The following is a 24,803-nucleotide window of genomic DNA, read 5'->3' as shown; positions in this document are numbered from 1 at the left end:
CAACTGTGGATTATTCAATGACAATAGGATCAGGAATAGCAGCACAGGAAATTACCTCAGAGGCCTAGAATAATGGGAGAATCTAAACTGCATTTCCTTGACTCCTCGCGTCCCATCTCCTCACCCTCTTCTTAAAACCCATTGGATGAGAAGGTCAGACGGGAGGGATCTTGGACCTTCTCATCCAATGGGTTTTTAGGAGGAGAGGAGAGAGGATGTGAGGAATCTCCCAATGTCTGGAGAATTCACTTGAACTCACTTCAGAATATATTTTTCACGTGGTTAAATGTAATGGGGAAGAAATCTAGATATATCTACAAGGGACAGAGTTTTTCCAGATCATGTGATCTGACCAGACTAAACTTCGGACCCTAGGGTCAGGTCACAGCCTATTGATATATAATGTGTATTATTAGAACTTCACCATTTGCCCAATTGACTCTGAACTTTATTAACCGAATCACGTTTTGACACCTGAAATTGAAAGAGTAAGGTTTTACCTATTGGCCCCTCTTCTTGGAGGAGACTGCTCCTCGTTCGGCCTACTAGGATCTCGGTTAATGTGCATCTCTGAGGGAGGTCAACAAACCTATTGGGAATGAATGACTAACTACGAGGTAGATCAATCAGGCTGGATAAGTCTTTCTTTTTCCACGCCACTGGTCTTCTCAATGAGCTGTGAAACAGACAGATACAGCACATGAGAGGAGGTGGATTGCATTGTTAACACTATGACACTTACACTCACTTGGCTGTAAATAACCCCATTCGTAAGCTCATCGAGATCATTTGTACAAGTGTCTTGAGACAAAACCAATTCGTCAGGAGACATTTCAAAAGTCTGAGGATTCTCTGTGTGTTGAAAATTCATCTATTGTGTTCCCAGAAAGCTGTATTTTCTTTGTTGCTATTTAGAGGCAAGACATTAAACCCTACCCCCTACAGCAGGACTTCCATCCCTATGGCTCCTTGGGGAGTACACATCCCTGACACACACACACGAGAGAGAGAGAGAGAGAGAGAGAGAGAGAGAGAGAGAGAGAGAGAGAGAGAGAGAGAGAGAGAGAGAGAGAGAGAACATCCTTCCTCTAACTAACCAACCCCCCCACCATTCACATAATATAATAACACAATACGGACACAAATAACTCTGAAACAAAACAAGACAGGTCAAAGTATTAACAAGCTGTTATCTCCCAGTAGACCGACCAAACTGATACCATTGTTGTTAGTTTGGGTTTGGTACCACACCCTCGCCCACACGAAGCCATGCAAGCGAGATCTCCAGGCATAGCTGGAGGACAGGGCACTGACTGAGAGACAAAGGGCAGCTTTCCACCACTGTTTGGCCTCCTCTCATGGTGCTGCCTCCTGGTCAATAGTGTAGGAAAGGCATCCTCATTAAGAGAACCACTGCCCCCTAATGGGGAGAATAGCACATACACTGCCTTCAGAAAATATTCACAACTACTTTTCCCACATTTTGTTATGTTTACAGCCTGAATAAAACATGCATTAAATTGAGATTTTGTGTCACTGATTTACATACAATACCCCATAATGTCAAAGTGGAATTTTGTTTGAAGAACATTTTAGAAATTAATACAAATGTAAAAGCGGAAATGTCTTCAGTCATTATAGGTAAGTATTCTTTGCCTTTGTTATGGCAAGCCTAAATAAATTCAGAAACAAAAAACACCCAGTCACTAAAAAAGATACAGGCATCCTTCCTAACTCAGTTGCCGGAGAGGAAGGAAAATGCTCAGGGATTTCACCAATCACCATCTACAGGGCGATCCTGTAGAGGGTGGTTGTAATGTGAGAAAACTGAGGATGGATCAACAACATTCAATTACTCCACTATACTAACCTAAATGACAGAGTGAAAAGGAAGCTTGCACAGAATAAAAAATATTCCAAAACATGCATCCTGTTTGCAACATGGCACTTCATCTAACACAACACATCACTGAGTACCACTCTTCATATTTTCAGCCATGGTGGTGGCTGCATCAGGTTATGGGTATGCTTGTCATTGGCAAGGACTAGGCAGTTTTTTTTAGAATAAAAAGAAACGAAATACAGCTAAGCACAGGCTAAATTTAGCAGGACAGTAACCTAAAACACTAGGCCAAATCCACACTGGAGTTGCTTACCAAGACTACATTGAATGTTCCTGAGTGGCCGAGTTACAGTTTTGACTTAAATCGACTTGAACATTTATGGCAAGAGTGGAAAATGACTGTTTAGCAATGAGCAACTTGACAGAGCTTGAAGAATTTTTAAAAGAATAATAGGCTAATATTGTTCAACCCAGGTGTGGAAAGTTCTTAGAGGCTTACCCAGAAAGACTCACTGCTGTAATCAATGCCAGGGGTGCTTCTACAAAGTATTGTAAATTAGATACTATTTCTGTATTTCATTTTCAATAGATTTGCAGAAATTCTAAAACCATGTTTTCACTTTGTCATTATGGGGTATTGTGTGTAGATGAGTGAAAAATAATCATATTTAAAACATTTTGAATTCAGGCTGTAACAACAAAATGTGAAATAAGTCAAGGGGTATGAATACTTTCTGAAGGCACTGTATCAGGGCTGACTCAAGCAGGTCAACTAGGACAGTACATCAGCATAGGGGCAAGGGGTTGCAGGGCACAAGGTGAATGTGTCATGTTGGTATGAATGATTTGGGAGACAGGCACAGGAATGCGTAATAGGGTTTTTTATTCAGCCCAACTTACGGCGTGCCGTGTAAAGGCATGGGGACGAAGACCAAACAAACACTAAACAAAACACAGGTTGGAAACTCAAAACAAAAGGGCGAGGAGTACCTCGAATAATGATTATCACACGGGACGAGACCCGTAATCATCTGCGCAATCCACAAGGGCACGAAAGCCCAAACACACAGCACAGGTACTCACACTGTAATGCCCGGGGTGTAGTGGAGGAAGGAGTCAGACGCAGGAGACAGAGAGTTTATAGTAGCGCTACTTCTTTATTCACCAACCTGGTGAAAACAGACGCCACTCAAAACAAATGCCCCAAATACACAGGGGAACTAAACAGTCCCAAAAACAACTCACGTACACGAACAACCGTGACTTACAGGCGTGTATAATGAGTACACATAGAACAATCCCGCACACCCAGCAGGTGGGCCGGCTGGCTAATAAAGCCCAACTAATAAACCTAAGAAGGAGTCGTGACACACATGCACCAACAGACATTGGAACAATAATCAACAGCCCACAGGAAACAAAAGGGCACACTTATACAAGTACTAATCAGTGGGAATAAGGGACAGGTGTGGGTAATGAAAGTTCCGGAGGGGTCTGTGACAGAATGTAACAAAAAGGTCACAGCACAGCATTCGTATTGGTTCAATGTTCATGTGACAACATTTTAACTACAAGAATTGAACATCCAAACTGTCAAGTTTTCATCCCAACTATAGTAACAAATTTAAAGATGGATGCACTATGCATAAATCGCTCCGCCATTTCCTGGTTGCAAAAATTCTAATAGTGTGCATATGTTTATGTGACAAAACAAGCAAGTATAGTGTAGAGCAGGTATTGCCAAACTGGGGTACGCGCAGCGCAATGCCATCGGGGGTACACCAAATAAAAATGTGATTCACATTTTAAAAAATAAACTAAAATAAAAACGAGGCTATGCATTTAGGTGAGGTTTTTTTCTCGCCCGAGTAGCCTCGTTTCACTGCCAAAAATACTATTAAACCATCTAGTGTTCAGCGAAATAACAACACAATGTCAAATACAGGTAATCTAGTCAAAGAATTAACATCCAATCACATTAACCGTTACTCTCTCATGGGAAACCTTCACTCTTGCGCAGAAATTTAGAAACGAAACATGACAATTTGAAAAGTAAGCCACGGGAGATTTTTGAGCGAGAATAAATACGACTTTTGGGTAGTAAGACGTATAAAAGCAACAGATACCATTAATAAGAAGGGGCTAGAAGCATCTTATAGGGTGAGCTACCGAATGGCTAGGACAGGCACGTCCCATACTATTGTGGAGGACTTAATTCTTCCTGCTGCCGTGGATATGGCTGGGACAATGCTGGGGGAAAAGGCCCAAAAAACTTTACAGACAATGCCTTCATCAAACAACACTGTTTCACGGCACATCAGTGACATGGCAGGAGATGTTTTGAAACAATTACTGCTTCGCATACAAGCCAGTGAATTACATGCATTACAGCTGGATGAGTCAACAGACGTTACGTTTATGGGGGGTCAATTAAGGAAGACCTCTTCTGCAAACCATTAGAAACCAGAACAACAGGGGAGGCTATTTTTTAAGTATTGGACAGCTTTGTGACATCAAATGGACTTTGGTGGTCAAGATCTGTTGGTATCTGTACTGATGGCGCAAAAGCCATGACAGTGGAGTGGTAATGCAGTTGCTCTCTACCCCGCTTGGGTACACTGCAGCATCCACCGAGAGGCTCTTGCTGCCAAGGGAATGCCTGACAGCTTGAAAAATGTTTTGGACACAGTGAAAATGGTTAACTTTCTTAAAGCAAGGCCCCTGAACTCTCATGTATTTTCTGTATTATGCAAATGATATGGGCAGCGACCATGTAACGCTTTTACAACATACAGAAGTACGCTGGTTATCAAGGGGCAAAGTATTGACACGTTGTTTTTAATTGAGAGACGAGCTTAAAGTTTTCTTTGCTGACCATCATGTTCACTTGTCTGACCGCTTGCATGATAATAAGTTTCTCACACGACTGACCTTTCTGGGTGATGTTTTTTCTCGCCTGAATGATCTGAATCTCGGATTACAGGGACTCTCCGCAACTATATTCAATGTGCGGAACATAATTGAGGCTATGATTAAGAAGTTGGAGCTCTTTTCTGTCAATACAACCCAACATTATGTTATGTGCATCCTTTCAAGCACACCTTTCTCTGAGTCATTCACAATTTTCGATGAACAACTAAGATTTTTTTCAAGTAAGATGGCTAAATAAAGAGCAAAATGATTGATTATTATTATATTATTATTTGTGCCCTGGTCTTATAAGAGCTCTTTGTCACTTCTCACGAGCCGGGTTGTGACAAACTCACACTCATTCTTATGTTTAATAAATAAATGTATTGTATAGTGTGTTTGTGGTAGGCTTACAATGATGGTGCGCTGACCCTGGTGCTAGACGGGGGTACGCAGTTGGAGGTTGAATGTTTGAAGGGGTACGGGACTATAAAAAGTTTGGGAACCACTGTTGTAGAGAATCATTGAACCATCTAAACCCCTGTGAAAAATATTTTCCATAACCAAAAATAATGTACTTTCAGCTATTTGAAGCTAGTGTACAAAACCGAAAGTAAAAGACGCAAAAACAAAACTTAAAAACGGGAAGCATAGAAATAGCTGACATAGAACAGATCTACCACATCAATTTGCTTTCAATGAGAATGACAGATCTGTAAAACACATTTCTATGTGACTTCTGTAAGGTCTCCCAAAAAGTTGCATAATGCAGCTATATCAATATTTTCTTAGTATGGATGATCAGTTATTGTAGAGTGGAGCCGCTGGTTGTTTAGTTTTGTAAGGGTGCTGGCTACAATTATTCATCAGTACCTGATAAGATAAGACTAATAACAAAAGGGAATTTGAAAAATGTTTTGTGTAAGAACAAGCTTCAGAAATAAAAGAGGGGCGTGTCCAAGAGGGTTGTTTGCTTCCAGTGCCCTGGCCTACAAATGACTCTAGCTTTCTCTCAAGTCTAACAGCTAACAATCAAAATATCCTCACCTTTCAATTGTTCTCACAGTGAGTGTTTAGCCCTGTGAGGTGGGCTGGCAAGCACATGATGCATCCTGGTTTCTGGGTAGGCTACACACTCACTCCGCCTGCCTGCAGCTGTGTCAACAACACAGTAAGCTGGGAGACTCCCTAACTGCAGACAGACATCTTCTATTAATCTGCAAATGGAGTCTCAGAGAAGCAACATGATTACAAACATAGCTGTAGAAATGTGCATAACATATTATTTCATATATCATAACATGAAATACCTGATTTGATTGACCCTTATGAATTGTGAGTATGTACTGCATGGAAATCCAATAATAACACGTCATGAATTGTGAGTATGTACTGCATGGAAATCCAATAATAACACGTCATGAATTGTGAGTATGTACTGCATGGAAATCCAATAATAACACGTTATGAATTGTGAGTATGTACTGCATGGAAATCCAATAATAACACCTTATGAATTGTGCCTTTGTAGCTCATGATTATGTTGTTACAACGTTTTTAGTTTTTCTACAACTTGTTTTGAAAAATGCAATCATATCACTAGGTCTTGAATAAAAACTTCAACATGTTTCATTTAATGTCATTAGAATATACAGAATAAAGTGCTTTGTGTTAAACCATTAGCCATCTATGATCACTTCTTCATTCCTGGTGATCTCAGCTCCTTGGCTCCAGTGATCAAAGAGTGGAGACTTTTAATTGTGAAACATCCTGCCGGTGCGCTCCACTAAGTCCTCCACTGTAAGTCACCATGTGGAACTAATCTCTGTAGCCCTTACTAAAGCGTTTGGCCACAGCAGAACAGGGGTCAAAGATGACCAGAGGTTGGCAGGGTCCCACCCATAGAGATATAACCAAAGATGACCAGAGGTTGGCAGGGTCCCACCCATAGAGATATAACCAAAGATGACCAGAGGTTGGCAGGGTCCCACCCATAGAGATATAACCAAAGATGACCAGAGGTTGGCAGGGTCCCACCCATAGAGATATAACCAAAGATGACCAGAGGTTGGCAGGGACCCACCCATAGAGATATAACCAAAGATGACCAGAGGTTGGCAGGGTCCCACCCATAGAGATATAACCAAAGATGGTGGATACAGGCAATGCTACCAAATACTAATTGAGTGTATGTAAACTTCTGACCCACTGGGAATGTGAGGAAAGAAATCAAATCTGAAATCGATCATTCTCTCTACTGCAAGTGGTGATCCTAACTGATCTAAGACAGGGAATTTTACTAGGATTAAATGTCAGGAGTTTAAATGTATTTGGCTAAGGTGTATGTAAACTTCAGACTTCAACTGTACATCCACAGGTACACCTCCAATTGACTCAAACGATGTCAATTAGCCTATCAGAAGCTTCTAAAGCCAGGACATAAGGTATTTTCCAAGCTATTTAAAGACACAGTCAACTTAGTGTATGTAACTTCTGACCCACTGGAATTGTGATACAGTGAATTATAAGTGAAATAATCTGTCTGTAAACAATTGTTGGGAAAATGACTTGTGTCATGCACAAAGTAGATGTCCTAACCGTTTGTTAACAAGAAATGTGTGGAGTGGTTGAAAAATGAGTTTTAATGACTCCAACGTAAGTGTATGTAAACTTTCGACTTCAACTGTACTTTAAATGTGTTCAAAACCATGTGATTTGAAAAATAACTATTCTTATATTAACACAAAACCATTTGTTTTGTCAGTAGAAAGCATCGCACACACACTGTGCAATCTGTAGATCTAATCGTGTTCCCCTCACTCTCCAATAACAAATAACAGACACAGACACCTTAAAGGCAGCAGTGTGTGTGTGTGTGTGTGTGTGTGTGTGTGTGTGTGTGTGTGTGTGTGTGTGTGTGTGTGTGTGTGTGTGTGTGTGTGTGTGTGTGTGTGTGTGTGTGTGTGTGTGTGTGTGTGTGTGTGTGTGTGTGTGTGTGTGTGTGTGCGCGCGTGCGTGAGTGAGAGTGAGTGAGAGTGAGAGTGTGAGAGAGAGAGAGTGTTTATGTGTCTGAGTCAGAGTGCTGTCACCATGGCTGGTTATGGCAGTTTGGCCAGCCCAGTGCCCGAGGCTCTAACGTGCGCCTGTTGTCTTTCTGCTGGAGATGCTATCATGTGTGATTAGTGTACAGGGTCTTTGCTGGCACATGCTCTCTCTGAGAGCACACACACACAAACACACACACACGCACGCACACACACACACACAAACACACGCACATACACACACACACACACACACAAACACACGCACACACACAATACTCCTGAGGCCTGCACCTGCTCCTCTCTTTGCCCAGTGTAAACAGAGTAGGGGCAGAGCCAGAGTGAGGAGGGGAGTGGGGGGATGGATAATGGGATGAAGCAATACAGGCAAATTCAAGTTGAGGTTCACTGGGGGCCCCTTTAATTTAAATAATATCTGAACAGTAAATGCTAATTAAATATTACACCCTCGAATTTGAGGTAGGAGTAATTTAATTTAAGAAGCCAAGTTTAGGTGTTGATGAGTTTGAGAGTTGGTGATTTTGGGTGGAGCAGTGTTCATGCCAGGTGAGCCGTAGACCTGCCTGGATCATTCCGACGCAAATTGGGAATGGGAACATGGAATGAAGCAAGCAGGGAATCTGAGTGGATTACACAAAGCAAAAACATCCCCTCTGAGGGAGATATGTCACAGTGATTGAGTATAGGGATCTCTAACCTGTGCCTCCACAGCTCACGAACCCTATACTTTCCTAAAGACACCATCATATACTACACATTGCCTGACGGTTTGTTTCCAACAAACTTCCAATAAGCAACGATGTTGTTTTTCTCCCTGTTTTGACCCCCTTTTGGTGATATAAATGATAATGTTCCTTGCCCACTCGATGTGCGTGCACAGACATGGCCCAACCTACCCTCAGAAAAACCTACCCTCATGAAAACCTACCCTCAGAAAAACCTACCCTCATGAAAATATGGTGGATATTGGATATGGATATAATCAAAATCAGCAGGCTGTGTTTTGGTTTTGATTGGCTGGTAAGGCAGTGTTAAGTGACACAGAGCTCTAAATTAGACCTGCAGAGTTCTCACTGTTTTGAAAGGAATACCTTCGGAAGGGAACACAACTTTGTTGTGACAAAGTCAACTGTATATCAACTGTCCCTTTGGGTTCAACAAAACAAAACGTAAATGCGTTTCTATTCAAAACAAATTGTTGATAAGCTGGTTTTCACAAGGTTCGGCTGCTATTCTCATCCACAGGGCTCAACAAAATGGTTCTAACGTTGTAGTGTAATAGAGCACAGAGTTTTTTCCTGACCATGTGAGCTGACCTGACTTTTCCTGGGAAAACTCTCAGCCCGTAACTAGGGCCTTCATGTTCAGGACTATTGTAGGAAGTAGAGATCTCCAATACACACACCTCCATTCAGACACCCAACACCTCACTGCGATATTTGAACTGGTCACAAGGTAAATATCATCCAACAACATTCCCTCTGGATATTTTAACATGCTCCATTCACAAGGGTCTACCTTGCAAAGGTATTTGCAAAGCAATGTGGTTGGACAGGTTGGATTTCATGGGTTTGATTGATTTCAGTGGTCCTGTCAGAAGTGTGTAGTCCTATACACGTATGGTGTCACATTATAGGGGTCATATCTGTTTTGAACACAATTCATGTAGGATACTCTCAAGATGAGGTTTCTTTTGTAAAAGCCCATATGTCTGACTACTAATGTCACACTGTCCAAGTTCATACACATACAGTAAGTATTACATGATTCAGAAGTGTGTCTCTTTACTTCTGGTCAAAGCCCAGCCAGTCTCACCACTCAAACTCCATTATAACATTTAATTTGATAAAACGATTCAACAATACTGGGCCCCAGTCCCACACTGGTCTAGAGTTATTAAGCATATGTCTCATTTTCCATTTCAGTCCACTAATACTATAAGAAGTGCATACAAAAGCACTATTTTCAGCCCTGGAGCGCTTCTCTTCTTAAAGTCTAATGAGGGGATCAAATATAACTGACACCGAGAGAAGACAAAGAGAGCGTGGCCCTATGTGAAGGATGGGGAGAGGGAGAACAATAACGAGGGCAATGTGCCGTGACTGCAGAGGTAGGAGCACTGAATACAGATTGGCCTGTAATGAGGGATTAAACCGGGATTACGGGCCTTCATTAAGATGTTTCTGATCCTCATTAGACTGAATATCATATCAGCGCATCGATTCCCGCTCGCTCTGCCCTCTCAAGAGAGAGAGCGAGAGCGAGAGCGAGAGAGAGAGAGAGCGAGAGCGAGAAAGAGAGAGAGAGAGAGAGAGAGAGAGAGAGAGAGAGAGAGAGAGAGAGAGAGAGACCATTACACTGCTGTACAATAGAGAAGTTTAATGAACAACTTTGTCCTTTTCTCACCCTTAAACGGATGGAATGTAGTGGGTGTGTTTGTGTGTCTGTATGACCACTGATGTATTTACTGCACTGCTCTGTTATTGTTTTTTATCATGAGAAACGGGTAAAAAGGAACTGTACATTCTGGCCAAGATAGAAACGACATCAAGTGGCCAAAGTCAATGTTTACACCGCATGTCAACTTTGAATAGGAGTCAAGCAAATGCTGCTAATGCTAACATTACCAAAGAATCCAAACCATTCTGCCGAGGTTTACTACATGGCACTACAGACACAATGTTTGAAATTCCAATTAGTATCGTCACAGTCTAAACTATGGTTCCAGACAAAAATATTTTGATTCCAAAATCTATACAAGATCTACAATATGATTCAAAGAGTGGATCCACAGTTCCAATGTTTTATCAGGGAAGGTCGATCAGTTGTCTCTTGGTGAGGGGCGACACAGTATATGCTCACATACCAGTGCATACAGTGACAAGAAAAGTATGTGAACGTTTTGGAATTAACTGGATTTCTGCATAAATTGGTCATCAAATCTGATCTGATCTTCATCTAAGTCACAACAATAGACAAACAGTCTGCTTAATCTAATAACACAAATGATTGTAATTTAAACATTTAAACATTCAGTGTAGGTTGGAAAAAGTGTGAAACCCTAGGCTAATGACTTCTCCAAAAGCTAATTGGGGTCAGGAGTCAGCTAACCTGGAGTCCAATCAATGAGACGAGATTGGAGATGTTGGTTAGCGCTGCCTTGCCCAATAAAAAACACTCACAAAATTTGAGTTTGCTATTCACAAGAAGCTTTGCCTGATGTGAACCATGCCTTGAACAAAAGAGATCTCAGAAGACCCAAGATTAAGAATAGTTTACTTGCATAATGCTGGAAAGGATTACAAAAGTATCTCTAAAAGCTTTGATGTTCATCAGTCCACGGTAAGACAAACTGTCTATAAATGGAGAAAGTTCAGCGCTGTTGCTACTCTCCCTAGGAGTGGCCGTCCTGCAAAGATGACTGCAAGAGCACAGAGCAGAATGCTCAATGAGGTTAAGAAGAATCCTAGAGTGTCAGCTGAAGACTTACAGAAATCTCTGGAACATGCTAACATCTCTGTTGACGAGTCTACAAGACATAAAACACTAAACAAGAATGGTGTTCATGGGAGGACACCACGGAAGAAGACACTGCTGTCCAAAAAAACAGTGCAAAAGTGCACCTGGATGTTCCACAGAGCAACTGGCAAAATATTCTGTAGACAGATGAAACTACAGTTGAGTTGTTTGGAAGGAACACACAATACTATGTGTGGAGATAAAAAGGCACAGCACACCAAGATCAAAAACTCATCCCAACTGTAAACTATGGTGGAGGGAGGGAGCATCATGGTTTGGGGCTGCTTTACTGCCTCAGGGCCTGGACAGCCTGTTATCATCGATGGGAAAATGAATTCCCAAGTTTATCAAGACATTTTGCAGGAGAATGTTAGGCTATCTGTCCACCAATTGAAACTCAACATAAATTGGTTGATGCAACAGAACAACGACCCAAAACACTGAAGTAAATCAACAACAGAATGGCTTCAACAGACGAAAATACACCTTCTGGAGTGGCCCATTAAGAGTCCTGACCTCAACCCGATTGAGATGCTGTGGCATGACCTCGAGAGAACAGTTCAAACCAGACATCCCAAGAATATTACTGAACTGAAACAGTTTTGTAAAGAGGAATAGTCCAAAATTCCTCCTGACCGTTGTGCAGGTCTGATCCGCAACTACAGAAAACGTTTGGTTGAGGTTATTGCTGCCAAAGGAGGGTCAACCAGTTATTAAATCCAGGGGTTAAATACATACTTTTCCCACCCTGCACTGTGAGTGTTAACACTGTATGTTCAATAAAGACATGAACACGTATAGTTGTTTGTATGTTATTAGTTTAAGCAGACTGTGTTTGTCTGTTGTTGTGACCTAGATGAAGATCAGATCAAATTTTATGACCAATTTATTCAGAAATCCAGGTATTTCCAAAGGGTTCACCTACTTTTTTCTTGCCACTGTACATATACAGCATACAGAAGATTCAGACATTGTGGAAAACCTTTTCCGTGAGCAGACCCTGATTACTTTTTCATGGTTAAACTGCATACGTGTCCCTTGAGCTTCCAGATCATTTTTTATTCCCACGCCTAACCTAGAGTCTTGTTGCAACATGCAGCTGCCAGTTTCACCAGGGCTCTCTATATAGCAGCTCTGTAAAATGGGTCGGAAACACTGGGAGAGAGAGGCATGTCTGAACACAGTCCTATTTGGGAGACCTTTGGGTCCACACCAACAGGCTATGTGTAAGTGGTATTCTCAAACATGTTTGAACTGTGCAAGGATCATTCTCAGTAGGGGAGATGAGGTAGCCTGGTCCCCAGATCTTTAGTGTATATATAATAAGCTCTGGTACAGATGATCCAGAAGTTCATAATCATGGAGTGACATCATTGGGAGGCTTTTTAGTCTTACAGTCATGAAAGAACATTGTTTACAGTGAACAGATGCCCTGGATTATGGAACCCTCTCTAGTCAAGATTCCCAGGTCCTCTCTAACCTAGCCATCTCGCTTTCAACTGTAGGAGGGAGCCATAAAAGGTGACGATGTCAAACACGAGCTGAGTTGCATGAAGCCAGCTGCAGCATCCATCTGCTCTCTACCAGGGGGAGACTCAATGTCAGAGCGCTTGCTGGGATTTCAGATAAAGCACTGTGATTCAATCACAGGAGAACACTTCTGTGCTGCAGGATCATTGAGCCAATAAACATTTTAAACATGAGCAAACACAGGAACTTAGCAGTTCTCAAACAGCTCAGAAAACGGCCTTTGTATTTAATCTGGGTAAATAGCCTCGTCGACCACATGCTGAATAATCATGGCCTCAACAGTCTGCAAACCTGCTCTCTTCACTCTACCCACTATTTCATTGGAAATGGGATATGCGAATGTGTGTAGATGACGCACAAGTCAATAATTGAGCTAAATCAGATGTATTTCATGTTATTGTGAATCAAGTAGCCACACTTGCTGCACTTACAGTACACATCCCTATAATGACACCTTCTGGTTAAAAGTGCAATTGCAAAGGTCGTCTCTGGCTGCAACAAATTTTACTTAATTAATAATGTATTCAACTTTCTATAACGCTTTTCATTACAGAATCTCAAAGCGCTTACTGGGAAAAATAAACAACAATAAGTCATTTAAAAAATAAATATAGGCTACAGTAGCTATGTGTGAATACATTGAACAAACAGACAAGTCTATTTGGATTTATTTTATTGTAAATTAAAAAAAGATACATAATCTATATTTTACGAGGGGGTTGACTGAGACCAAGGTCTCTTTTACAGATGAGCCCTGAATGAAATAATTAACAGAAAATACACACATCAAAATATAAATACAAAATGCGAGCAGAAAGAAAAATTTGGTCATAAAAAACAACAACACATTCATCAGTAATAAGGTCTTTAATAACCAGCTTTCTGAATTCCCCTAGAGGCACCACAACATCACGTTTAAGAACATTCTGAAGATTGTTCACTCAAAGCTGACGTACCTAACAGTAGAGACCAAAGGAGTTTCCAGAGTCAACCATCCCTGAGACCGGGTGTGGTAACTCAAACGTATTTGACTAAGGTGTATGTAAACTTCCGACTTCCCAACTGTAGGTTGATACACTGCTATGCTTCCATTTATAAAGAGTTCCACTGTACCTAACATCTTTACTAAACTTTAGACATATGAGTTACCACACCCAGTCAAGTTTACATACACCTTAGCCAAATACATTTAAACACAGTTTTTCACAATTCCTGACATTTAATCCGAATACAAATTCCTTATCTTAGGTCAGTTAGGAACACCACTTTATTTTAAGAATGTGAAATGTAGTAGAGGGAATGATTTATTTCAGCTTTTATTTCTTTCCTCACATTCCCAGTGGGTCAGAAGTTTACATACACTCAATTAGTATTTGCTAGTAATGCCTTGAAATTGTTTAACTTGGGTCAAACATTTCAGGTAGCCTTCCACAAGCTTCCCACAATACGATGGGTGAATTTGATCCCATTCCTCCTGACACAGCTGGTGTAACTGAGTCAGGTTTGTAAGGCCTCCTTGCTTTCACACACTTTTTTCAGTTCTGCCCACACATTTTCTATGGGATTGAGGTCAGGGTTTTGTGATGGCCACTCCAATACCTTGACTTTGTTGTCCTTAAGCCATTTTGCCACAACTTTGGAAGTATGCTTGGGGTCATTGTCCATTTGGAAGACCCATTTGCAACCAAGCTTTAACTTCCTGACTGATGTCTTGAGATGTTGCTTCAATATATCCACAGAATTTTCCTCCTCATGATGCAATCTATTTTGTGAAGGGCACCAGTCTCTCCTGCAGCAAATCACCCCCACAACATGATGTTGTCACCCCCCTGCTTCACGGTTGGGATGGTGTTCTTCGGCTTGCAAGCCTCCCCCTTTTTCCTCCAAACATAACGATGGTCATTATGGCCCAACAGTTCTATTTTTGTTTCATCAGACCAGAGGACATTTCTCCAAAAAGTACGATCTTTGTCCCCATGCTCAGTTGCAAACCATAGTCTGGCTTTTTTATTGCGGTTTTGGAGCAGTGGCTTCCTCCTTGCTGAGCGGAGTGGAAATTGCTCCCAATGATGAACCAGACTTGTGGAGGTCTACAATTGTTTTTCTGATGTCTTGACTTTTTTTTTTTGTTGATTTTCCCGTGATGTCAAGCAAAGAGGCACTGAGTTTGAAGGTAGGCCTTGAAATACATCCACAGGTACACCTCCAATTGACTCAAATGAGGTCAATTAGCCTATCAGAAGCTTATAAATCCATGACATAATTTTCTGGAATTTTCCAAGCTGTTTAAAGGCACAGTCCAGTTAGTGTATGTAAACGTCTGACCCACTGGAATTGTGATACAGTGACTGTCTGTAAACAATTGGCTTTCATAGAACTAGACTGCTCAACCAGCGAGCTGTGGACTGCCATTTCTGTTTTACCCTTAGCTCTGATGGTTTTCCAAAATATATATATTTTAAAGTTGTAGTTAATATTGTGTTGATTATTTTCTTGTATGTGAATTGTGTAAAATAATTCAGCATCGGCTGCCATTGATACTTTGTAATGTCGAATTAATGTGAAATAAACCATTTTTAGAGCATTCTTGTCCATTTTAATATTTTACATCCTAATTTTACGAGCGACCTATTTATGTACAGTAAACTCATGACATGAGATCAGGGTGGCTCGCATAGTTGTACGACTACTATTACTAGTTACCAGTAGGTGGCGCTACAATGCAAGCAACGTGTGTTTTGTTTTCTCTTTTGCGGTCTCGAAGATGGTGAACGACGAAATGGGTAGAGTGGAATCGGTCAGAGTGGCAATGAGCGGTATGATGTTGATATCGTGAGTGTCGAAAGCGCAAAAGGAGAAAGCTCTGTGGCTCTACAAGATGTTGACGTATGACGTGGAAAGCTGTGATTTTCAGAGTAGGGCTCCGGATAAAGGTGTCATCACGTGTCTCGTTTGACATAGAGGCTGTGGGGTTAAGGGATAACGTCCCAGGAGTGGTAGACGCACGTCGCTTGAATTAAATGATGGATGGAAAGAAGGAGCAAAGCCTATCGGTTTGATTAAGTGGTTCACCCGATTTATGTCAAACGTGGAAATGTGAGGTATGCGGTGACAACATATGTACAGTACAGAAGCCGCTGCAGTGTTACAATTCTAACAAATTTGGACACGTGGCAAGTGTTTGTCGAAGTAATAAATACTGTATGTAGCAGTTGAAGAGTCCGATGAAGCATGTTGTTATTGTGATGGGAATCACTTTCCGGATGTGCCAATGAGATTGCAGTAGCTAGGATCAGGGCTATCCAGCAGGTCGCCTATGTGGAGGCGGTGAAAATAGCTGAAGGAGTGAGTAGAGATGAAATGGTAGTGGATGGCCCACAGTCTGCAGTGAATGCCATGCAGGAGACGGATCCCGACACACTAACAGTGAAGAAGGTGGACTTAGTTGCGTTTTATAGCGCAAGTGATAAATTGCACTAGTCAAATGAATACACAAATCTAAGTTATACATCATTGTGAAGGCGGCAAATATATTTCTGGATCTCCAGGACTATACAGCCGAAATGTTACAGGTAGTACTGAATGAAGAGGTTCAATGAGCCTGTGTAGGAATCTGAAATCCGACCGAAGGAGTAGTGTTTTTGGTAATTAGTTCTGAATTAGTTTTTGGGGTATTTTTTTACTGCCCCTTACAGTAGGTGGCGGCAATACACATTATGAATGTAGTCTGCCAATAAACATCAACGAAGAAGAAAAACCATGTCAAGTGATCATAGAGAAGTGGAAAGTTTGGTTTAGCGTTGGGAGCTAAACTAAAAATAGCTAGCTAGTTAACGTTACCTCTAACGATATTCTCACAATGTTGTAATGGACGAAACTTGATTTCGCTTTTCCCCAGGTATCTAACGTTGATTAGATGTAGTGTCATGTCTAATGCATTTGTCTTTCCCAGACTGCCATATTCCTAGCGTTCTGTCATAGGTTAGAATATTAGCTAGCAGAGCTAGCGGCTACAACGTTTCACCGGTGCGTTTCTGCTAGCTATCTAGCGAATGTTATGTGAATTTGAATGCTATATAGCTAATGTTAGCAGCTTACTATGCGCCCTATCTTTTCTAGCAGCACATGTTTACGATGATGGAGCTAACTAGCTAGCATTATCGTAAACGTGCTAGCTAGTTAGCTTTACATGTCATCACAGTAGTTAGCCATTTATCATCCAGTTAACATTACTGCTAACTGAGCTGTTAAATATACAAGTAACTAAGGTTTATTATTTTGTCTGTGGAGTTCTCTCTTCCAGTAATTTAGCTAGTTAACATGAGCCAACCATATGTGCAGCTAACTTAGTCGGGCTAATCAATTCGCGTCATTGCTTGTGTAAGATAAGTAACATAGCAAGTGTCTAGCTAGCTAGTGTAACAATCATACATATAATTAGAAATATTGTCAATCCATTCTCATTAATAGTACAGTAGCTATAATTGTTTTCTAGATGACCTTCCATGCCATGGTACTGACAGACATCTGACAGAAGGTGCAGCCTGGCATGAGGATGACTGAGGATGGGGAGGACAGCAGCCCCTCTCAGCCTGATGGAGTGTTACCTCGTGGAGCTCCTGGTGGGAAGGATCCAGGAGTTAGCAGTGACAAGAGGCCAGTGAACCCCTCTACAGAGGACAACAATCCCACCAAGCTCATCGACACCCTGCAATTCCCTCAGGATGTACAAGACCAAAGCAACAAGACCAGTCTCTACCAGCCACGACCGCCCCTGCTGCCCAAGCCTCCTGCACTGTCGAAGGGAGGGAAGAGCGGTTCGATGGAGGAGGTGAGAAGCAGAAGACTTAAGCACAGCCAGGAGAGTCTGACTGACCCAGCTGAGACTGGTTCCTCCACAGACTCTCTTAAGGAGGACTCGACAGTTACAGGTGTGTTCACCTTGAGCGGTGCTGCCACCTTAAGGAACGGACAGGGCTCCATCGTTGGACCCCTCTTAACTCCTACAGGGTCTCCTGTCTTCAGAGCCAGGGGCCAGAGCCTCTCCGAGTATGAGAGGAGGCCCCACGACCACCACGGTGACCCAGCGGAGCAGCGGGGGAGGCCCTTTAAGGTACGCCTCTCTCCCTTACAGCCATCGGGTCCACTTCCTGCTCTGGAGCAGACCTTGGCGTCGGAGTCCTTAAGGACGGCTAATCGGATTGACAGGGATTGCGTGGATTATGGCATTGTGCCGGGGAGAGCTGGGCCTGAGAGGCTGCACCTGCACAGGAACTTGAGCGACAGCCGGCTTCTGGATAACATGGTGTTGGACAACACCTCTGTCAACTCCATGAAGTCCACCTTCAGCGTGTTGAACCCCATCAGACCCAGGGACGTCAGGAACAGGTAGGACTACACGCCTCTCACTCGTGATATCCTCTCCAGATTACTGACCAGATACGTCCTGCAGAAGCCTTCTCTACCTGTATTGGATACCATACCGGTATCAGAGTGCTATAAGTCTTGATAGCTTTCTAAAGGCATTGAAACTGTAATAGATGGTCTAAATACAGTGTATAAAGTATCCGTTGACTGTTTGATGCAGCTCCAAAATGAAGATGGGCTTAAGTGATGCTCCATCTCATTGATAAAATCATATACTTCCTGCGATGTGGAACATGACATCTCATGGTAAGACTTGAGGTGGGCCTTGAGTTAAAATTGATTCTGCATGAACTACAGATGGGCATTTGAGCTATTGTAACTTATTGTGAGCAGTCACGTTCACCATCAGTGAATTGTAACCAAGAAGACTGTGCTGTAATTATTACCGTGCCACATCTGCAGCTAAGGGCATTAGCATTGGTGTGTGTGCTCTAGCAACACTGGCTGCTTTAATGAAGGCCTCACAGGCTTATGGTATGTAAGTGCTCACTCTGACAGAGGTAATTGTCAGGTGGGAGTGTGTGAATCAGCATAGCTTTTGCCACCATTTGGGGTGCAAAGATGGGTCTCAATACACATGTTGTACCTCAGCAAGGAGCTGTTCAAGGAATCGGGGGATTTATCTGAAATGTTTCAGACAACTATCAGCTATGGAAGAAGCCTATGTTTTGAAATGTGCCTCAGCGCCAATAATATCCAGCGTTCTTTGAATTGTGTGTGTATTCTACTTAATTTGTATAATGGAGCCTACCAGACATTTGAAATGGGTTTGGTTCAAAGTAGCCAAGAATACGAACTGTTTGTTAGAGCAAGCAGGGAAAACCGTGCTGCTTTACCTCCGGTTATGAAGTGTTCATTTCCTCATTGTGTTCCAGGAGTTTTCTGGAGGGCAGCGTGCTGGGCAGTGGTGCCCTTCTGGGCGCTGAGGAGCTGGACCGCTATTTCCCAGAGAGGAGAGTTGGCATCTACATAGCCACATGGAACATGCATGGAGAGAAGGTGGGACCACTCCTACTGTTCAACATTAGACCTAGAGCCTGAATATCTGTACGCAAGTTCTACACTCTCTTTGATAAAACATTTTTTTAAATGACCGCTTCCGTATCATTTTCAGGGACTTCCAAACAACCTAGATGATCTGTTGCTCCCGACAGACTCTGAATTTGCACAAGACTTTTACATCATCGGAGTCCAGGAGGGATGTCCAGACCGGTATAGGACGACTGTGTATGAGAGCAGTTTGCATTATATCAATCGTGTCTTCAGCACTCTATGCTGATATTTTGTGTGTGTGTGTATGTGTGTGTCACAGGAGGGAATGGGAGATCCGTCTTCAGGAGACTCTGGGGCCGTACTACGTCATGCTCTACGCAGCCTCCCACGGGGTTCTCTACCTCACTGTGTTCGTCAGGAGGGACCTCATTTGGTTCTGCTCAGGTCCGTCCCAAATGGCACTACTACAAGTTGTCGGGTTTTTTTTCAGAGGAGAGTGAATCAGTCCTTTCCCATCAACAAATCTCAGAAGGTTGTCTCTAATTAAAATGTTGTAAGAGAGGTAACATTGTAAGGTGATCTCTCTGGCTACCCACTGCACATTTGATGTGTACAGTACGTGATCTGATTTGGCCCCTGTAACCATCGCATCTCCTCCTAACAGAAGTGGAGCATGCCACGGTCACAACACGCATCATGTCTCAGATTAAAACCAAAGGAGCCGTGGGGATCGGCTTCACCTTCTTTGGCACTTCCTTCCTCTTCATCACCTCCCATTTTACCTGTGAGTGACACCTCTGTTGTTCAGGAGGTGATGCTATTGCATGTGAATGTAAACAGGAAGTGGAAAGCCTTTTGGATACAGTCGCACTGCTAACTAGGTGATTTAATAAATGTCCTTATGTTCCAGCTGGAGATTCCAGAGTGTACGAGAGGATTCTGGACTACAACAAGATCGTTGAAGCGCTTGCTCTGCCTAAAGTTCTTCCAGACACCAACCCTTACCGCTCCACATCCTGTAAGTACTCTTAAAGACCAGAGCTGTTTATTGCAGTACTACTACTATATTGAAGTACTGCTGTCACATCTGGAAGAGCATCCTAATTATGTGAGGAGAAATGCTGTAGTTTCCCTCATGCAACAAGTGCTCAATAAGTACATTGTTAATGTTACTGATAATGACTATGTCTTTCAGCGGATGTGACAACACGGTTTGATGAGGTTTTTTGGTTTGGGGACTTTAACTTCCGCCTGAGTAAAGACCGTGTGGAGGTAGAGGCCCTTCTAAACCAGAACCAGGGTGTGGACATGGGTCCTCTTCTCCACCATGACCAACTCTCCAAGGAAATGAAGGATGGTACGTCTACATGGAACAACACCATTCTAACACTAGAGGTTTAGGCAAATAGTACATGTATTAGATTGTGGATGATATCTCAATGTATTGTTACCACGCTCACTGTGACAGATACTTGACAATAGAGTACAAATGTGTTATGCTCTGTTCTAGGTTCCATCTTTAAAGGCTTCCAGGAAGCAGTGATTCAGTTCCTCCCCACCTACAAATTTGACGTTGGCTGTGACGTGTATGACACCACCTCTAAGCAGAGAACTCCCTCATACACAGTACGTGTCACCGTCAGCGATACCCTGTGTCATTCATACAAGCAGGCCTCTTTGCTTTATTTTATTGGCTTGTTTTAAACACACACACACACAAAAAAATGAATGTTTTATTTGACTGTTCCTCTGTGTGCTCTAGGACAGAATACTGTTCAGGAACAGGCAGGTGGGTGACATCAAAGTGATAAAGTACACCAGCTGTTCAATGATCAAGACGTCAGACCACCGGCCTGTCATCGGCATGTTCCAGGTCAAACTCCGTCCTGGAAGAGACAAGTGAGTCCCACCCCTGCCTCTCTTAGCTGTTTACAGCAGCAAGCTATTTGCAGCTTTCAGCTCCAACACCATTAACCTTTCTCGTAGTAATAGGTGTCCAAAAGTGCGGTCAACGAAAAGCTCAAGATTTACAACAGTTGGTTAACCCTCTTTATTTGTTGTTCACTGTCTGGCGTGTTTCTCAGTATTCCTCTGGGAGCGGGCCAGTTTGACAGGAGTCTGTACCTGGAGGGCATCAGGAGGAGGATCACCAGAGAGCTGAAGAAGAGGGAAGCCACAAAGGACCAGGGCAGCAGCACTATCTGCTCCATCTCCTGAACCTGGACCAGAATCAATCTGACCCAGCCATGAGGGACCAAAGGGAACCAGTCTTGTTTCCACTTCCAGCCCAGTCTGTGGGAGAATCTGTTGGTTTTGTCCGAGGCCTTTCATCCTCGCCTGCTTTTGAAAAAAGGTCAAAGGTAATCGAGGAGAGGAAACGTAGAAACAAATGTGCTTGTATGAAATGACTTTCGTTCTCCACTTGTGTGTCATCAGGCAAATTATGTTGACGGGTAGAATCCCCAAATAAATGTGTAAATAGATACACATTTAGCTAGTTGTGCGAGACATTTTCAAGATAAAAGTAGCGTATAGTTTTTAAATGTGTGCATACTTTTCTCCTTTGAGAAAACAACAGCTGATTCAAAAGGGGTGTGGTGGATATTAAAACACTAGCCCAGGATACTATTGTGTAACCTCTGCTGAAGTAAGTAATGAGCAGACTCCTCCGTTCGCCTACTAACGAATTGACACTCTCCTCGACCACTTATCGCTTTCTGGGTCAGGGAGGAGAGGACGGACTTTTGCCCAATTGAGAATCTCCCTGTGAGTCATGGAAGTCACGTAGGCTGATCCATGAGCGCCCCCTACTGAGAGGCTGTTGGAACTGTCACTCATGTGGTTTGGGGGGGGCTGACGGGCTGTTCTCGAAGGCAGGGACCTTGAGTTCAGACAGACTCCAGTCTGCAGACTCGGCAGTAAACTGGTCTATTTATACAGACCTATAAACAAGACTGAACTGGGGAACCTGACATTGAAGATAGAAAGGTAATCAGTCACCCGTGTGTGCTGGTTGGCTGATGTTGCTCTGAGCATACTGTACTTAATACGTTCTTTTTTTTTGTTTTATTTTGTACATTTATTTAACAAGCCAGGTTGATATGGTCCATATGTAATGTCACTTTTTACTTGGTGTAACCTGTATTCAAAGGCCTTGTCAATGCATTTTCATCAAACAGCTCTTAAGCAGTATAAAGCACTTTCTCTGATACACCAAACTTTTGGGGTGTTCTTGGATTTCCTCCAGTAAAGAAACAACTGACCCATGATTTCACAGAAATTGACTTATCCCTATCAAATTTAAGGGGAATTTCAGTTGATTGATGTTGCTTGATGAACATACATTTCTTGCAAGTATGGTGCTTATTGAATTAAGGCATGGTGGCTTTTCTGGCATTGTATAAAAAACATGTGATTGATATTTGTGAAATATCTTGCTTATTAACATATTGTTTAATATCTCGCATAATGGCTACAGAACCATCCTTTGCAATGGTGATGTGGATCGTGTTGGAGCGGTTGAACTCTGGTTCATTGCCTTAATGTCATCTGTCGTAACTAAATTAAATACACTCATGTAACTTAATCCCCCAAAAATTACTTTCCATGTACTGTATTGTGCTAACGAGGGGAAGAGGATTCATTGCATGGAGATCAATGGTTCTGGTGTAATGGTGAATCATGAGTTGTCATTCACTTTAACGCTCAGGGCAAGTGCCTGTGATCTTGTTTGTGATTTTTCTCAGGACTCCATATCTGTGGGTCTTTAATAACATGATTTGTGATGTAACATCACATAAGCTGTTTGGAATGTTATTTCTGTTTTATTTTTGAGATTGTGAAACAAATGTTTTCTTCTGTCATCTGAAGTGGACATTAAATATCCCTCAAAGAAGGGTGGTATAATTGCTTTATAAATGCTAGTTCATGGCAATAATTCTTAATTTACCAGAAACAAATCTCCAATTGGGCTGAATACAGATACACATATGGGTCATCACATTCACTATTTTCACTTTCAAGGACGCAGAGAAACCTTGGTTTGAAATTAAATTTAAGATTGTGGCAGTATTCTGAAACAAAGTGAAAAAGCTAAATACATGATTACAATGTAGAGAAGACACATACCACTATATAGCGATATAGTTTTGGAAATGAGAAATAAATGTAAAGATTTCTCTGGCACCTGAAAGGATATCAGCTCTCACACACACACACAGTATGATATACATTGAGTGTACAACACATTAGGAACACCTGCTCTTTCCATGACATACTGCCCAGGTGAAAGCTACTATCACCTGTTAAATCTGCTTCAATCAGTCTGGAGATGAAGGGGACAGGTTGAAGTATTTTTAAGCCTTGAGACATGGATTGAGTATGTGTGCCATTCAGAGGGCGAATGAGCAAGACAAAATATTTAAGTGCCTTTGAACGGGGTATGGTAGTAGGTGCCAGGTGTATCGGGTTGAGTGTGTCAAAAACTGGCACGCTGCTGGGTTTTCCAAGCTCAACAGTTTCCCGTGTATCAAGAATGGTTCACCACTCAAAAGACATCCAGCCAAGTTGACAATTGTGGAAAGCATTGGAGTCAACATGGGGCCAGCATCCCTGTGGAACACTTTCAACACCTTGTAGGGGGGTGAAACTCAATAGGATGGTGTTCTTAATATTGTGTACACTCTGTATACACAGATGTCAAAACAGTGATATAGTGGGTTGAATGAAAGAATATAGCTTAGAATACTGACAATACTATAACTACACAGCATCATACAGTAGGTCTAATTTCAGTCTGGATAAATGGAAATCAATGTGTACCTATCTTCAAGAAACAGCCTCAATGTTGGTGACACTAATCCAAACGTCTCATTATCTCTGCTGTACACAGGTGACCAACTCAGCCATATGTGTAAGGGACATTTTGACAGAAGTGCTTGCAGTTAGTCAGATACGTCTCTCTTAGTATTGTCACCGCCTGCTGAAGATGACAAGGCCTTGGGTAAGACTCCAGCCTCTGAAATGTCATTAAAAAGTGTCTGTCAAATTTAAGGAAGTATCTGTGTTAAATGTGCAAACATCAGTGTAGTAGGACATTGCTAGGACATTCACACATAGTGTAGTCCAGGGCCCGGTTTTCCAAAAGTATCTTCAGGCTAAATTAATCTTTAGAGCCTTTGTAGGAGCATTGTTAAATCTCTGAGCAGTTTCCCAAAACCCTTGTTACTGAAGTTGTATTTGAAAACGCACATTATTTACCGACTGCCTCGGACCACTCGTAGAACTAAGTGCGTCATTAGATGCTGTTTGTTTTGCCCTCCACGTCACTTCATGAACAGAATCAAGATGTTCATCTGTCTGTGACCACCGATGACCTCAGCAGCGCAGCCTTTCTGTTGATCCTATCACTATATCGACATGCTCCAACGATGGACTTCGCAAACGTTCTCTCGGTGTGGTGTTTTGGGAAACGGCTGTTACAGGAACGACGCATCGTTAACAACACTCATATGCCG

General features: G+C 42.2%; 1 protein-coding gene across 5 annotated transcripts; it reads left to right on the top strand.

The window, feature by feature from the left end:
• Window positions 1-15,654: 15,654 nt before the first annotated feature.
• LOC115139858 (phosphatidylinositol polyphosphate 5-phosphatase type IV-like) lies at window positions 15,655-23,205 on the top strand. Of its 5 annotated transcripts, none has more exons than XM_029677688.2 (11): window positions 15,655-15,968; window positions 17,363-18,255; window positions 19,170-19,293; window positions 19,409-19,521; window positions 19,607-19,731; window positions 19,952-20,071; window positions 20,198-20,305; window positions 20,483-20,644; window positions 20,798-20,913; window positions 21,050-21,186; window positions 21,372-23,205. In XM_029677688.2, the coding sequence occupies exons 2-11, from the start codon at window positions 17,417-17,419 to the stop codon at window positions 21,502-21,504; spliced, it is 1,977 nt and encodes a 658-aa protein (XP_029533548.1). In that variant the 5' UTR covers window positions 15,655-15,968; window positions 17,363-17,416; the 3' UTR covers window positions 21,505-23,205. The 5 variants fall into 5 exon arrangements, with proteins under 5 accessions (XP_029533548.1, XP_029533549.1, XP_029533546.1 ...); XM_029677689.2 differs by lacking the exon at window positions 15,655-15,968 and adding an exon at window positions 16,007-16,439; XM_029677686.2 differs by lacking the exon at window positions 15,655-15,968 and adding an exon at window positions 16,530-16,765.
• Window positions 23,206-24,803: the final 1,598 nt, after the last annotated feature.

The sequence above is a fragment of the Oncorhynchus nerka genome, linkage group LG13 (genome assembly GCF_034236695.1).
Source record: "Oncorhynchus nerka isolate Pitt River linkage group LG13, Oner_Uvic_2.0, whole genome shotgun sequence".
Classification (NCBI taxonomy): domain Eukaryota; kingdom Metazoa; phylum Chordata; class Actinopteri; order Salmoniformes; family Salmonidae; genus Oncorhynchus; species Oncorhynchus nerka.
The sequence above is the reverse complement of the archived record's forward strand: the minus strand, read 5'-3'. Positions and strand labels throughout refer to the sequence as shown.

Excerpts from the sequence above, each read along its gene's own strand:
- LOC115139858 (XM_029677688.2), top strand. The coding sequence starts at position 17,417 with ATGAGGATGACTGAGGATGGGGAGGACAGCAGCCCCTCTCAGCCTGAT. Across the intron at positions 18,256-19,169 it reads CCCAGGGACGTCAGGAACAG|GAGTTTTCTGGAGGGCAGCG; the intron begins GTAGGACTACAC and ends ATTGTGTTCCAG. Across the intron at positions 20,306-20,482 it reads CCCTTACCGCTCCACATCCT|CGGATGTGACAACACGGTTT; the intron begins GTAAGTACTCTT and ends TATGTCTTTCAG.